The sequence below is a fragment of the Chelmon rostratus genome, chromosome 5 (assembly GCF_017976325.1).
Source record: "Chelmon rostratus isolate fCheRos1 chromosome 5, fCheRos1.pri, whole genome shotgun sequence".
Classification (NCBI taxonomy): Eukaryota; Metazoa; Chordata; class Actinopteri; order Chaetodontiformes; family Chaetodontidae; genus Chelmon; species Chelmon rostratus.
In genome coordinates this window covers 24,639,297-24,653,889 of record NC_055662.1, presented here as the reverse complement: position 1 = coordinate 24,653,889, position 14,593 = coordinate 24,639,297, and the positions used below count along the sequence as shown (strand labels likewise).

General features: G+C 41.1%; 1 protein-coding gene and 4 non-coding genes across 5 annotated transcripts; 4 read left to right on the top strand and 1 right to left on the bottom strand.

The window, feature by feature from the left end:
• Positions 1-1,233: 1,233 nt before the first annotated feature.
• On the top strand, positions 1,234-1,307 carry trnai-aau. The gene has a single exon. It is a non-coding gene; the product is annotated as a tRNA-Ile (tRNA).
• A 1,021-nt stretch (positions 1,308-2,328) lies between these two features.
• Positions 2,329-2,401, top strand: trnaf-gaa. The gene has a single exon. It is a non-coding gene; the product is annotated as a tRNA-Phe (tRNA).
• Positions 2,402-2,959: 558 nt separating this feature from the next.
• Positions 2,960-14,482, bottom strand: fam81b (family with sequence similarity 81 member B). The gene is made up of 8 exons (XM_041938006.1): positions 14,439-14,482; positions 13,759-13,966; positions 12,597-12,715; positions 10,513-10,642; positions 8,889-8,995; positions 5,406-5,517; positions 4,693-4,894; positions 2,960-3,093 (listed from the first exon to the last, which is right to left on the bottom strand). The coding sequence occupies exons 1-8, from the start codon at positions 14,480-14,482 to the stop codon at positions 2,960-2,962; spliced, it is 1,056 nt and encodes a 351-aa protein (XP_041793940.1).
• Positions 5,851-5,924, top strand: trnai-aau. The gene has a single exon. It is a non-coding gene; the product is annotated as a tRNA-Ile (tRNA).
• trnaf-gaa lies at positions 6,070-6,142 on the top strand. The gene has a single exon. It is a non-coding gene; the product is annotated as a tRNA-Phe (tRNA).
• Positions 14,483-14,593: the final 111 nt, after the last annotated feature.

Sequence of the window (14,593 nt, the reverse complement as noted above, 5' to 3'; positions counted from 1 at the left end):
TATTTTGTAACGGGTGCATTGTGGGTGATCCATAGAAGAATGGCAAAATCCACAAAGCGGGTAAGTTGGTGTCTGGTTCATTCGTACGGAAACTAATGAATAAAAGTTAAGCTAATTGTTGATATTAACTCTAAAAAGCGAGAATAATAGAACGTGTGGTTACGTCGCCCTTTTACTTTAAAAGAGATCGTAAAATAAAGTGTGGAAGTCGGATACATGATGGCTAGTTGCTAAGCAACCGGAAGTGCCCGAGATCGCTTCTTGTCACTAATCCAGAACTCTGCTTTCTAGTTGAATGGAATTTGACCAACTACCTGCTGAGCTATGGCTGTATTTATTTCCTGTTGTCTCAGGTATGTTTAAGTGTTTAGTGTTGTAAACTATGTAGTTCGCTAGTTAAATCTGGCCGATAACGTTATTTAGGCTACCCTTGCTATACCTAGTTCTCGCCACAGGGTGGCAGTAAAACCTATGTTACGGTGTTAGACTAGTGAAATAGAACGTTAGAATTGTGTATAAGGTTGATGGAAATGTAATGTGAGTCACTGAAATAATTGTTAATGGCAACTCATTATTACATACAACATGTTTTTTTTATGTATTTATGTTTTTGTTTCACCTTTTTCTGTAAAAACAATATATCACTATATGATCACAATGTAGCAGAAAGGCAATCCCACAAAGCAGTTGAATGGAAATTGACCAACTACCTGCTGAACTGTGGCTGTGGCATTTATTTCCTCTTGTCTCAGAATAAATTCTGACTGCTCCAACGAGTTGACTCCTGTGCAGTGATGCATCTTGAGTAAATGAGCATTTAAGAGTCTCTGTGGAATCATATCAAGCTGGATCTGCTAATAAAACAATGACATGATTTGGATTTAGTTCTGTTGCATATTTAAGTGTTTAGTAAATCAAAATCAAGAGTGTCATCATGTATCATTTCAATTTATACCACATGAAACAACTGATGTCAAGTGTCAGAAAGGAGAGAAGTCATTTTCCTGAGTTAAGAATTGTAGCTCTAATCTATATCATCCTCTGTTGTTCAAGCCTTCTTCTTCCCTCATTGTTGGTTATTTGACTTTCTCTATAAATATAGTAACATATAGCAACATATGATGCGATTTAAAATGAAACGTTTTTAATTCTTACTGTAAGCGTTCCCTCAGCACTTTCTGGTCAGTAGGATTACTTAATAATTCTGATGACGTCACAAAAGCTGCTATTCGTGGCCGGTTAGCTCAGTTGGTTAGAGCGTGGTGCTAATAACGCCAAGGTCGCGGGTTCGATCCCCGTACGGGCCATCAAGGTTTTTTTCCTGTCGAATTTGCAACATCTGCCTATTACATGCTGCACAGTAATAAAGTTACAAAAGAAACCAGTTACAAAGAAAAGTTTGCAGACTTCCTGAGAGGTAAATTACTTAAAAGAGTAAACGTTTACTCTCAAAGTTACACCTGTGGTAACTGGTTTGAGAACAGCAGAAAAATCAGAGCTCTCTTTTTGGTTTCTACCAGCGTTTGTAAACCTCTGTCAATGCTGCTGCTATGAATTCAATAACTTGTCAACCACTGTGCCACGGGGCCACCAAAAGCTCATAGAAACTAAACTAAACATCCTTGGCTCCTCTGCTCCAATCGCGGCTCGCCATTTCCATCTTTCCCCCGGCCAATCGCGGCTCGCCATTTCCATCTTTCCCCCAGCCAATCGCGGCTCGCCATTTCCATCTTTCCCCGAGGCCAATCGCTGCCGGCTTCGATGCCAGTAGGTGACATCAAATCCCATCTTGACAAGAAGAAGCTTCAGAAGGATATCAGGGACATCTGCGGCAAGATGGCAGAGCTCAATGACTTGTGACATTATCAGCTGAAGAGGAGCCCCTTGTTACTGTCGCACCTATCCCGAAGCCATAGTTTTGAAATGTTATTGTTTGTTTCTTAAGTAATGTGGTTAAATATTAGCTATTTTAGGACCATACAAATTCGGATAGGGCCAGTTTAAGTTTAAAATAGTGAATGTGAATCGGGATTGGTCGCCGGAACATGAGAGCCGTTATTAATCTGACAAGAACAATAAAGGAAAGTGGCCCGTACGGGGATCGAACCCGCGACCTTGGCGTTATTAGCACCACGCTCTAACCAACTTGTCCCGCGATTGGCCGGGGGGAAAGATGGAAATGGCGGCCCTCGATTGGCCGCCCGGCGAAAGATGGAAATGGCGGGCCGCGATTGGTTCTCGAAAGATGGAAATGGGGAGAGGCGATTGGAGCAGAGGAGCCAAGGCCACTTTCCTTTATCAGATCCCGATTCACCTTCACTATTTACGGCCGAAATAGCTCAGTTGGGAGAGCGTTAGACTGAAGATCTAAAGGTCCCTGGTTCGATCCCGGGTTTCGGCAGAGGTTTTCCTTTGACACCTACCACCACCCAATTGACCTGAGAACAGAGTACAGGTGAAGCACAGATCTGGAGCATCTACCTGTCCTTTGCTGGCAAGATCATTCAACAAAAGATGTATTCACAAAAGGCTGTTTCCCTTCAACTTGGATTTTGATATCAGAGTATATCCCAGTGCACTAATTAAAAACGCAGTAATACAGATACAAAAAACAGTTTGTCTCTACACAATCTGGTGTTAAGTAACAGATATATATCTTGTATCCTGTGTCATGACACAAAAGAAAAAATCTTTTAAACACTTAAACTGGCCCTATCAGAATTTGCATGGTCCTAAAATAGCTAATATTTAACCACATTACTTAAGAAACAAACAATAACATTTCATGTGTGTTATTAAATTTCATTTTATTATCATTTAAAGTATTAAGTGTGTTACAATCTTGTAATACAATAGTTTTCTTGTTTAGTTCAAGTCAGGTCGAAAAAGAGTCTGACTCAAAACTATGGCTTCGGGATAGGTGTGACAGTAACAAGGGGCTCCTCTTCAGCTGACAATGTCACAAGTCATTGAGCTCTGCCATCTTGCCGCAGATGTCCCTGATATCCTTCTGAAGCTTCTTCTTTTCAAGGTGGGATTTGATGTCACCTATCTGCCTCAGGGACTCAATGGCATCGTGCACTGACAGGAACCCTGTCCAGAGGAGAAATGGGGTGTGAAGAGGATCAGCGGATATAATGCACTTGAGGTGAAAACTACCTGCCGTGCTTATACTTCTCTATAACATTATCTAAACGTGAGTAATTTGGTGTTGCAGTAACAGCTGCAAAACCCTGTTACATTTGTATTTAGTTCCATTTAATGATGTTAGCTCTCTGTAATATCCTTGTGGTCTCTGTTTCTTATGTCTGGATAAAATTGTCTTTGGTCCTAATGATCAGTTATCATGACTTCATTGGGTAATTACTGCCTAAAATGGAAATATGTTTAAATATTGCGAAGTAATATTCAGTGACTGTGAACTGTGAGATGGAGGGATAAACTTTCTTGAACAATGACATATTAAATCTCTCTCTCTTTTTCTGTCTGACTGCCTGTCTTGCTACGAATATTTACGGCACTAATCAATTATGCATAGCTTTTCTCCCCTCTATTACCGTCTCCTTCCATCTTTTCATCCTATACTTAAAATAGAGCTATGGATGGATGGCTCCCTCGGCCTCGGCCTGAGATCGCTGGCTCAGCTGTGATTCATGGAGCAGTTTACCCCTGCTTTTATTTACTGAGGGAAGCTCCTTTCTATTTGTCTGCACATTAATAAAAGCTGGAGAATGAGAGGCGTTGACAGAGAGCGGGGAAGGTTTGAGATCTAGTGCCAGGGCTCTTGGGAAATGAGCTCGCAGTTGGAACAGCAGTGAGATGGGGATTAATGTTAACAGCAGCTGAATGTTGAGCTGAGCTGCTGTACTGGGTTGCCTGGATAGCTGTGTGTTCCTGCGGCTTGTCCTATGGCTTATCAGCTTTGTTGCACATCCTTCAAATTCAATCTGGTTTGAACTTTTTTTTATTATTTTGTTATGTATATAATCTTTTTACTGCTCGCTATTTTTATATTTTTATTATGTATAGTTTGTTCTTTATAGTCTTATTTTCACTTATTTCACTGTGTGTAATGCTGCTGCTGCACTGCAATTTCCCAGCTTGGGATAAATAAAGTCTGTCTATCTATCTATCTATCTATCTATCTATCTATCTATCTATCTATCTATCTATCTATCTTAACTCAAACGTCATGTTTCTTCTTGAAACAACAATTCAAAATAGTTCTACCTATACCTGCAGAAAATACACAAACCCACCTTACACTGCGGTTGCCATCATTGTTTGAAAACAGTCGTCACTACTTGATGAAACCACATGACGTGTGAGTTAAAAAGCCATGCCAACATGTTGCCTGCGGTGTGTGGGGGCTCTGCTGCCCTGACTATTAGCATCACTCAAATATGGCTGACTTCTCATGCTTAATTTAAGATGTCATCGGCAAGTCATTGACCACTGTCATTAACTGGGATATTAAGCATCTCATTTGTGGGCAAAAGAAATGAACCATATTAGTCATGCAGTCCGGTCCCTTCAATGTACGACTAAGTATCTCTTCTCTTTCCCTCTCGGTTTTTCTCTTTGATAAAGCGTTTTTGTGTGTGCATTTTTTCCTTGACGTACGTTAAGGCAAATGTAGCATGTGTGTGTTTACCCACTGATGACAGCAAGTTACAGACGGTGATCGCCCACCTTTGTGGTATTCCTGTTTGAGCAGCTGCAGCTCCTGGTGGAGGCCGCGCTCCACTGAGGTCATTCTTTTCCCGAGTTCGGTTTCGGAGCGCTTCAGCTGGTCTGCCCGGCTGCGGTCGGCCTGGTGCAGCTGGGCCTCGAGCTGCACCACTCGGGCCTCCAGAGCACGTAGCTGGCCAGCTAATCTAGACGCTGCCTCTAGCTGAAGACAGAGTGCACACAGAAAACTGAACATTCTTTCAAATCCTGATTTTAAGGCGCTTTACTTCATCAACATGTTTTTTTGATTTAGAAAAAAGCTAATAAAGTGGTGGCAAAATCCTGTTTAGTCTCATAATTAATTTAATAATGATATAACAATGCTTAAAAATGTCCCATGTGGCACCTTGAACAACTCACCCATAAAAAAACCCTCCCTACAGCATTCTCAACATCTGTTCCACCTGATTAGCATTTTACAAAGTTAATGACTTGTCTTCTGCTGAGTCACAGTTCAAAATGTGGAAAGCGTGTAAGCTTAAACACCACACTCAAAAAAAAGTTGTCTCTTGCATAATCATATCCATAACTTGATTGCTGAAAAAATCTGCAGCACAGTGAAGGCAAAGGCAACAAAAAATACAGATATACCACATTCTGATGACGCCTGCATCGTGGTTTTTCATTGTGGACATCACTGCATGAACTGTGGGTCAAGTTGGCGGCTACGGTACCGTTTTGTCCTGTTGTTGAGAGCAGTGCTGGACTGAGCTGTTGAGCTGCTGTTCTGTCCACCTCCTCAGTGAATCCGTCTGCTCCCTGGCTGCCTTCAGCTCACCTGACATCCTGCGAAGCCATCAGGAACAAGACAAATGCTGCAGACTTAAAAAATGCTGCCACAGATGAAAATAATGATTTTGCACATTGCAGTTTTTGTTTCTTTGTTCAAACTAGACACCAAAACACCATCAGCAGATTAGATTTGATTAGATTAGAAATAAGTTAAGAGCGCATATAGACTGACTAACTGGACACCTGGGCAATGGGCACCAAAAGCTCCAGGCTCACTGAAGCCACTGCTCTAAAGACTATTTGATAATCCTGCAATGCCCTCATAGCTCCTGTTAAACTACAGAATGTTTCGTTTCGTTTCTATGACGTCATGAAAGGCGCTTCCGTGGCCGGTTAGCTCAGTTGGTTAGAGCGTGGTGCTAATAACGCCAAGGTCGCGGGTTCGATCCCCGTACGGGCCAATTTCCATTATTGTTTTTGTCAGATTAAAAACGACTCTCTGTATGTTCCAGCGACCAATCCCGATTCACCTCCACTATTTATATAATTTCACGTCCATTTTGGATATGCCGCGAGAAGAAATATCGCTTTTTTCATACTCATACGGCCGAAATAGCTCAGTTGGGAGAGCGTTAGACTGAAGATCTAAAGGTCCCTGGTTCGATCCCGGGTTTCGGCAGAGATTTCCTTTAACATCTAGGATCACACCATGACCTGATTACACAGCACAGGTGAAGCACAGATCTGGAGCATCTACCTCCCCTCTGCTGGCAAGATCATTCAACACCTTCGTACTGTTGCTTGCTGTAAACTTAGGTCCATTATATACAGCTCCTACTGGGCACTAGCTTGTTTTTGGCATTGCAATAAGAATTTGTGTGTTTCCATAACCAACTTTATTGGCACCTTCTTGTTTTCGCACTGAGTAAAACATCTGTGGTGTGAAAACAGGATGTCAATCATAAATCAATGATTGATATTCTGTCACTTCATTTTAAAAGGACAACTAAAAAATGTTTTTTTTTTTTTTTTCATGCACTGCTCAATTTTGAGATTTTGGGCTGTTATGCTTCCATGTCTTCTTTTAGACTAGTGGAAAGAAAACACCGAAAACACACTTTAAGTGTTTATTTTCGTTCAGATTTCTGTCTTGGACATGTATGCAAATTAGTGCAGCATAAAAAACTGTAATAATAATCAACTGGAAAACTTTTGTGGTGGTGTGTATCAGTTAAAATATTCACTCTGTTCTCCTGCATGTTTCCCCTTAAAATAAACATTCAGCTGGTTGAAGCTGTTTCAAAATTAGAGTTCAGTATTGAGTTCTATCTTTGGCAACTACAGGTGAGACTTCCTCAGCGATAGCACTGCTTTGTTCGGTTCACTTGATGCCAGCCCCAGCAGGAGGAACACCGTCACGCAGCAGGTGGGTTCAACTGCTCATGGGCAGTTGACAGGATGCCATTTAGATAGTTGCATGAAGCGCAGATCGTTCACACAGCCCATTGGGTCAGCAGTGTTAGTGAGATGAAAGCTGCAACCTTGGACATGCTGAGTGAATAATGTGTGGGTTGTTTTGTAGAGTAGGACACAACACACAGTTGCTCATAGATAATTTCTCTGTCGGGTGACACTCTGTGGCGCTTTGACCTTCTTTCCTCGGATTCCTCCCATTCAAGGGATTCTTCCTAAATGAGAAAATCAATGTGTGTGTGTTTGACTACAATACAAATCAGACTCCTGCTGCAAATTGATTCAGCTTTACAAGTCTGCTGCTACAGGGACACCTCGTTTATAACTCCACGCCGGCTGGTTAATGTGGCTCACACTGACAGTTGTTTGCAAAGCGTATGGAGTCCATGGAGTTTTATCATTTCTTTATTGTAAGGAGGTCTGTGTACCTTCATTTAATTGTTGTCCCTGTGCTCTTGAGCTTGTCTGAGACTTAACATCAAACACGTTGGACTCAGTGGCCTTGTGCTGTGAGCAGCAGAACATGCCGAATGGTATCATGAGATGTCCTTTGACAAAATGACAGCCTGTGGGTAGCTGGCATTTCTACTGAGTGTGTGTGTGTGTGTGGATTTTAACAAAAATGTTTAACAAAAAGTCAGCAGGATGTAAAATCCACTGCAAACATCCCTGATGAGTGTGGAAATATTCAAGGATGATACATGAGTGGTGTTGTTGTTGTTTTTTAGTCTTGTCATTATACCTGTGTCAGACTGTGTTGCTTTTCATTTATTTTTATCTTTTGTTCTTTTGCTTCTAACATGATCACTGACCTGGTTTCCGTTACAGATCTACAACATTACTAAATAGAGCGTATTCATCATTTCTGTTTCTCTCTTTCTGTTTCCTCTATGGCAAAAATATGTGGTTAATTTGGATATTGCTGCCAATTTAGATCATTTATCAGCTGCACAAGTAAATCACTTTAACTAACAGCCTCTCTGTGCTTCTGGCATCATTATTGTGAGGTTGCCACGGCTCCGAAACGCCCAGCTTGAAATAGTTGGAAAGAGAGTTAGGACTATATTTGATAAGCAAATTAGCAACTCATAGATTTTTCCTTATTATGTGGTCTGGGTAGAATGATACACGGAATAAAAGATCAATCACTAGAGTCCTGCTAAAAGGCAAATTAACAAGACAATGGCCACACTTTCCGGTCACAAGCATACTGAATACGATAAGATAAGACTTTATTAATCCCCAGCCGGGGAAATTTGTGTGTTACAGTGAATAGCAGTACGAAAAAAATAGCAACCGAATAGAGAAATACAAAATACAAATAAAAGCTGACTATATATATATGTACTTTTTATACAAAGGACTACATAAAAGAAAAAATATGTAAAAAATGTAATATTGCCATAAAAATATACTGCCAAAAATCCTATAGAATTCACAGTTTTTACACAAATTGCACATGTATTGAAATTGCACATGGTGGGTGTGCATAAAGAAAGTTTTAGCATAAAATGTTGTCAAGTAACTCTGGAGAAAGTATAGAATTAAAAAGAACAACTCATTGCACCGTCTACATATAGCTCCTAAACACGATGGACTGTCAGGCCTCACTTCTATGTATCATTACTTTTGCCAAAGTAAGTCAATTAAAAGGTTTTCAGGTCCCCAAGACCTGAGAAGCATCTTTCAGGTTTGGGTTAAGAGAGACTCAGCCCACAGTTCAAACCCACTACCACCTGTGGTACAGTGAGACAGGGGCCTCACTCATGAAAGAAACAGTGCACTTCTACTTGGTAATGAGAGGTCCTCTACTGAAATGTGGTCTCCTTTGCCCCACTATTTGCCCGGTGACTTGTCTCGGTTAGTGCTGAGGGGCCCATGTTTGAGAAGAACTATCAGTATTACTACAAGGTGCGTTTGGGTTGTGCTTTCTCTTTAACTAATGACCCTACCTGGCTTCTAGTAGTTGAACCTTTGTATGCAGGTCAGACATGGAGCTCGTTTGGTGCTGGGAACGCTCTGACAACGACGCCTCCAGTCTCCCCTGGTCATGATGAAGCTGAAACAGGAACACACACAGACACACGGCGTTATGAGACGCTGAATCACCTTATGGTGCAGATCCATGATCTGACTCCCTTTGCTGTTTCTGCTGAGTCGACCTGATTGAGCCACTGCACCACTCCTGTGGCCAGTCAGGACTGGGAGTAAGAGTGGTGACCCACTTTCTCTGCGTTTTCAATTAGCTTTATGGTACATGCTTGACCACTGCTCCACAGCTAATGTGCTGTCACCACAATGATTGATCACCTCATGCCACCACCAGAGTTGAGTGTAGGCTGAATCAGTGTGAGTGTGTGTGTGGAGGGCAGCTGTTAGACACAAAGGCCAGTAAAGCTGTCCTTGTCATCCATGTGTTTGAATGAATTTCACTTCTTTCTTGCAGAGTTGTCATCCTGTCTAGGATAAACAGCAAAATACATACTGTCAGATTATTACTTCCATCACGCAAGCAGCATATAATCCTGCTTTTATATCTAATAAATTCACAAAGGAGAACATTATTCCTGGAGTATTCACATGAATCCAAGGCTGTGTGTGTGTGTGTGTGTGTGTGTGAATGTGTGTGTGTGCTAAAACAGAGAAGGAGGGGTAGGGATTAGATTAGGGTTGTATATTTTGCTTCTTATTGTAATACAGCATAATGTAAGAAATATAAGAATTAGAGTCTACAGACATGCTACCAGGTCTTTGAGTCTGTACTTAGGCAAAGTGGTGCTTAGCTAAATGCTAAGCACCACTTAATGGCCATTAGCATAGTTTAGCATGTTAGCATGGTAATATTTGCCAATCAGCAGTAAAGGCAAAGTGCATATTATTATTAGTTTTGCAGGTGGTCATACAACAAAGTATTGTGCAAAATTTGATGTGCTAGATGAAAAGCTCAGAGATCTACAAAGTTTGGTGGCTATCCACAAAAAAACAGCAGCTGAGACATTTCACTCAAAGCCAAAAATATCAACTTTGTGGTGGCAGGAATCATACTCTGGAAATCATGAACGTACCTAATTTTGTGGCAACCCATCTAGTAGATGTTCAGATTTTTCACAGGATAAGTGATACTTTGACCTGCTGGTGGTACTGCATGAAAAGCTGGGGGCTCAGGAAGCGTTCATCCTTTGTGAACAATACATTTCTGTGCCAAACTTCATGGGAATCCATATAATAGCTCTTGAAACACAACAAAGAATTTCATGGCAATCTGTTGAATAATTTTAACTGCCTGGAACAAATTGGTGGACCGACCACCTGACATACACTGCCATCCCTAGAGCCACACTGCAATCGTGGTGTCATAAAAATATGCAATGTACCATCCTAGTTTTGCTTTATTATAGATTTCAGAGTTATGGTCACAGAAATAAAGAAATATTTTGTTTGATTGTTCGATTATGCATCAGAGGACTGACTTTTAAAGACATTTACTGGCATTTAGCTGCTTTGTTCATATTGTGTACTCAAGTTAAACTTCTGTCTTACATTTTGCATGCCAAAACCTGTTGTACCGTCTCTCACCTTGACTCCCAGCTCTTTGAGCCGAGCGTCCACAGCCGACCTGAGCTCCGCCACCTCCTGCTGCAGTCTAATCAGGTGCCGCTCCCCCGAGCTCACGTCAGCGCTCAGCCTGGCAATGCTGGAATCACACCTGAGGTAATAGGTGGGGAATCGGAGAGGGACAACTGAATGAGAGCACTGGGATGGGAGGGGGTTGAGGAAAGGTGTGAAGACAGGGAGATGAGTAAAGGCTGGAGAGAACAGGGAGGAAACGCTTTACTGAAGCTTGCACATTTCACACAGTCCACAAACAGGCAGATGGACGGAAAAAAAATCCGACAGCTGCCCTTATCAATTCTTTCTGAGGTGAACTCATGGAAACCAAAAGCTCTGCTGAATCCTAAGCAGTGATAGCTGATCCTCTGAATGCTGTGCAAATATATTTGATAGTTGCAGTGGATACATGTTTGTATCTGCTGATGAGTTACTGATAAGATAGATAGATAGATATACTTTATTTATCCCAAGCTGGGAAACTGCAGTGCAGCAGCAGCATTACACACAGTGAAATAAGTGAAAAAAGACTATAAAGAACAAACTATACATAATAAAAATATAAAAATAGCAAGCAGTAAAAAGATTATGTACATAACAATAATAATAAAATAGCCAAATAGTAAACAGTAGTAAAAAGTATTGCACAAAAAAGAATATCAAATGCAAATGAATATCAAAATAAGAATATCAAAAAGCAAAATGGCAGTGAAAATAAAGTGTACCGTGACTGTAAGAACAAACTATATATAATAAAATATCGAAATAACAAGCAGTAAAAAATTATATACATAATAATAAAATATCAAAAGCAAACAGTAGTGGTAAGAAGTATTGTATTATTATGATTATTATTATTTTCAGCTGTTATTGTACAGTGTAATGGCATGTGGCAGGAAAGATTTCCTGTATCTGTCCCTTCGACAGCGGAGCTGTAGCAGCAAACCATGACAACTAATCAAAGACGTTTGATAGATTTATAACCAAACACAGTCAGCAGAACAACACTTAACAGCCTCCTACATGCAACACGTGGTTTCTAACACAGTCTCTGTTCAGTTTGTGTAATAAGCATGAACTGTGTTGGCCCTTGTTACCAGCATTGCGTCCTTCCTACGCTTAATGTAATATGCTATCGAATTCCCTCTCTGTCTCTATCAGGTTTACCATGAGTGTGTATATCAATTTATTTGTGGTAAAATATAATGTACATTCAACAATCAATTCCAGCAGCTAATTATGAAGATGTCCAGTCTGAAATTTGGGTTATTTCCCTTTGGACCACTACAGTCCTTCCATAAAGGGCTTCACAGAACAATACAGCAAATTAAAACCCATTGGCCCTTAACTTACTTGATTATTTATGACTAACATACAAGAGGTCATCAGCCTGAGTAGGTGAGGTTTATCTTCAGCCTTTATTGGATCATAAATCAGCTGTTTGTTGAGTAAATCACATCTCAGGAGGCAGGCCTGCTGTGAAACAAGATGTTCACAAAATAACACTACATCTTTGATCTGATGAGAAATCGCATGATGATGAGGTGTTCAAAACAATTCAGCCTCGGCGGCTACACAGCCCTGCTACGTCCTGCTAGGCAGAGCACTGACATGACAGCCTTTCTTCAGCAATCTGACCTAATGAGCACAATTTGCACAGACGCAAAATAATGAGCAAATGCTAATCAGCAACTCGAGTGTGCTCGAACCTGGAAGCTTCAGTCTGGTGAGAACGAAATAATTAATGTGTGCATGCGGGTGCGTGTCTGTGAGGGTGATGCCATGACGGAATGGAAGTTGTGAGACTGTGAAATGCTGCCAGACAGGACATAGGATATACAATTTCACTTCATTAGAGGGAGAGAACAGCAAGCAGGATGTCAGCAAGGAAAGTTAATCAGTCAAATCACTTGTGCATTAGACCTGGCTCTAAATAATTGTGCAATTTACCCAAATAAGGAGGGAAAGTATTAATCTGCTAGCAACTAGCTGCATGCTGTATTTGACAGTTTGTGTGCATACATTGTTTGACCCAGTCCTGGTGTGCATACCTGGCTACTCTTCCTCTCAGGTCTCCAATGCCAGCTATGTTCTTCTTGTCCAGGCTTTGAACAGCCATTGTGGTCCCAAAGGTGATGGAGTCCCGCTGGGTGATCTGTGTCTGCAGGGCCTGTTCAGACCAAATATTTGTCTATTTTGTGTTATTTTGTGCTGGGAATGGGCATTTCTTCTTATAATGTTAATGTGAAATAAAATACAGATGCAGAAATATACAAATCAAGCATTTAGAATGTTGCTGTATGACAATAGCTAACATCATTTCCTTTCTGTCCCAGCTCTTAATGCTGTGAAAATCACCACCATACATCCTTTGCTGAGAAAGATATCTTAAAACTGGCTGAAATTTCATCACCACCTTTGCATGAATGATCATCATAGGACAAGCCACACATGTATCTCTGATAACCCAACATCAAAGAAACGACCCTCTGGCTTATCATGAGAGCAAACAGTGACAGTATGATGTTCGTTTCATTTGACTTAGCAGCATATTCACTTCATGGCTTAGCTTATTACTTTTTCCTGTGAAGAATTAATGAGCTTTTTGGCATTCATGTAATATTTCAGATAATGACAGCCTCATGTTAATGGTCTATTTGGTATGCACTAATGAAGCTATGCATTTCATTTTTCTGCTCTGTTTTTGTAAGTTGGTTATCAAAGTGTGGCTTGATGCTCTGCTCAGTCAAAGATGATTCGCAGTAATTCATCCCACTGCTGTTTTTCAGAGGTTAGCGCAGTGTTTATCTAACCACATACTGTGCACATCATCTGTTTTTTGCGTATACGGACAAAATGTCCACGAGCTGACGCTGATGAGGTGTCAGGCAGGCTTTGCTCAGGCGCTGCACCATTCTATCAGGTGTAATCAAATCAGCTGTAAGTCTGGGGCCGTGTGTGTGTGCGTGTGTGTGTGTGTGTGTGTGTGTGTGTATGTGTGTGTGTGTGTCCGGTTGTGTGCTGCACATCAAAACAAACGGGGAGAAGAGAGAAAGCAGACAACAGGATGAGCAGGAAAAGAAGAGCAGACAGGAATACACACAGATGGACAATGACTTCACCCACATAACGAGACGTTCAAGATTTTTCTGAGGAAAAACAAAGCGTAGCGCATAGGACGTAGCAACCTCCACCACCTACCCACTTGTGTACCTGTATATCCATGCTGAGCTGCTTGACAATGCGAGTGATGGTCAGTATGTGATTCTCCAGTAGCTTGCGGGAAAGCGCCTTGACCTGGACAGAGCCCCGGGTGGACTGCAGCTCTGCAGCCACCTCCTCTTTGATCCTGAAAGCCTGCTCCAGCAGCACAGCCAGTGTCCTCTCCTGACCGCTCAGACGACCCTCCGAGACATCAGGCCTCAATCAGGAAGTCAACAGAAAACCAAGCTTTGTGTCATACAATTTCATTTTAGAGGCTCATTTTTATTGATTTTGGTCTTTGAGGTTGAAAAGGAAACATTTTCTAGCACTGGAGGCCCGGGAATACATACTTTTACAGTTAAATGAAGCATTCACCCAGCCAGTGTGAGATGATCAGCATCAGTTTTCATACCCTCAGGTCATCCTCAGACCAGATCTCTCATTGACTTCATGTCGCTGTGCATGCTGTGTCACCCTGCCTGATGCTACCGTGGATTAAGGATTAATTTGAATTTTCCATCCCATCAGCAGCGGGAAATTTATCCACCTCTCCGACAACAGTTGATTTGAAATTAAATTAAAGAACCACAGGAACTAAGGAGGGTGCAAGATATCAAGGTACTGTAATAGTTTGTGATGGTTAAAATAAACAGAAATATGAAACACAGTAATTCAATAAGAAAAGTCACCTGGTGTGATTCTGATTGGGCGGCAACTTTGACTCGTCTGACATTCTTCTCATCTAAAAAAAACAAACACATATTACATATATTGGTGTTATGTACAGTAGTTTTTACTCAAACTTCTAATCTGCTCTCTTAAAAGTATTTTTTATTATCAAAAC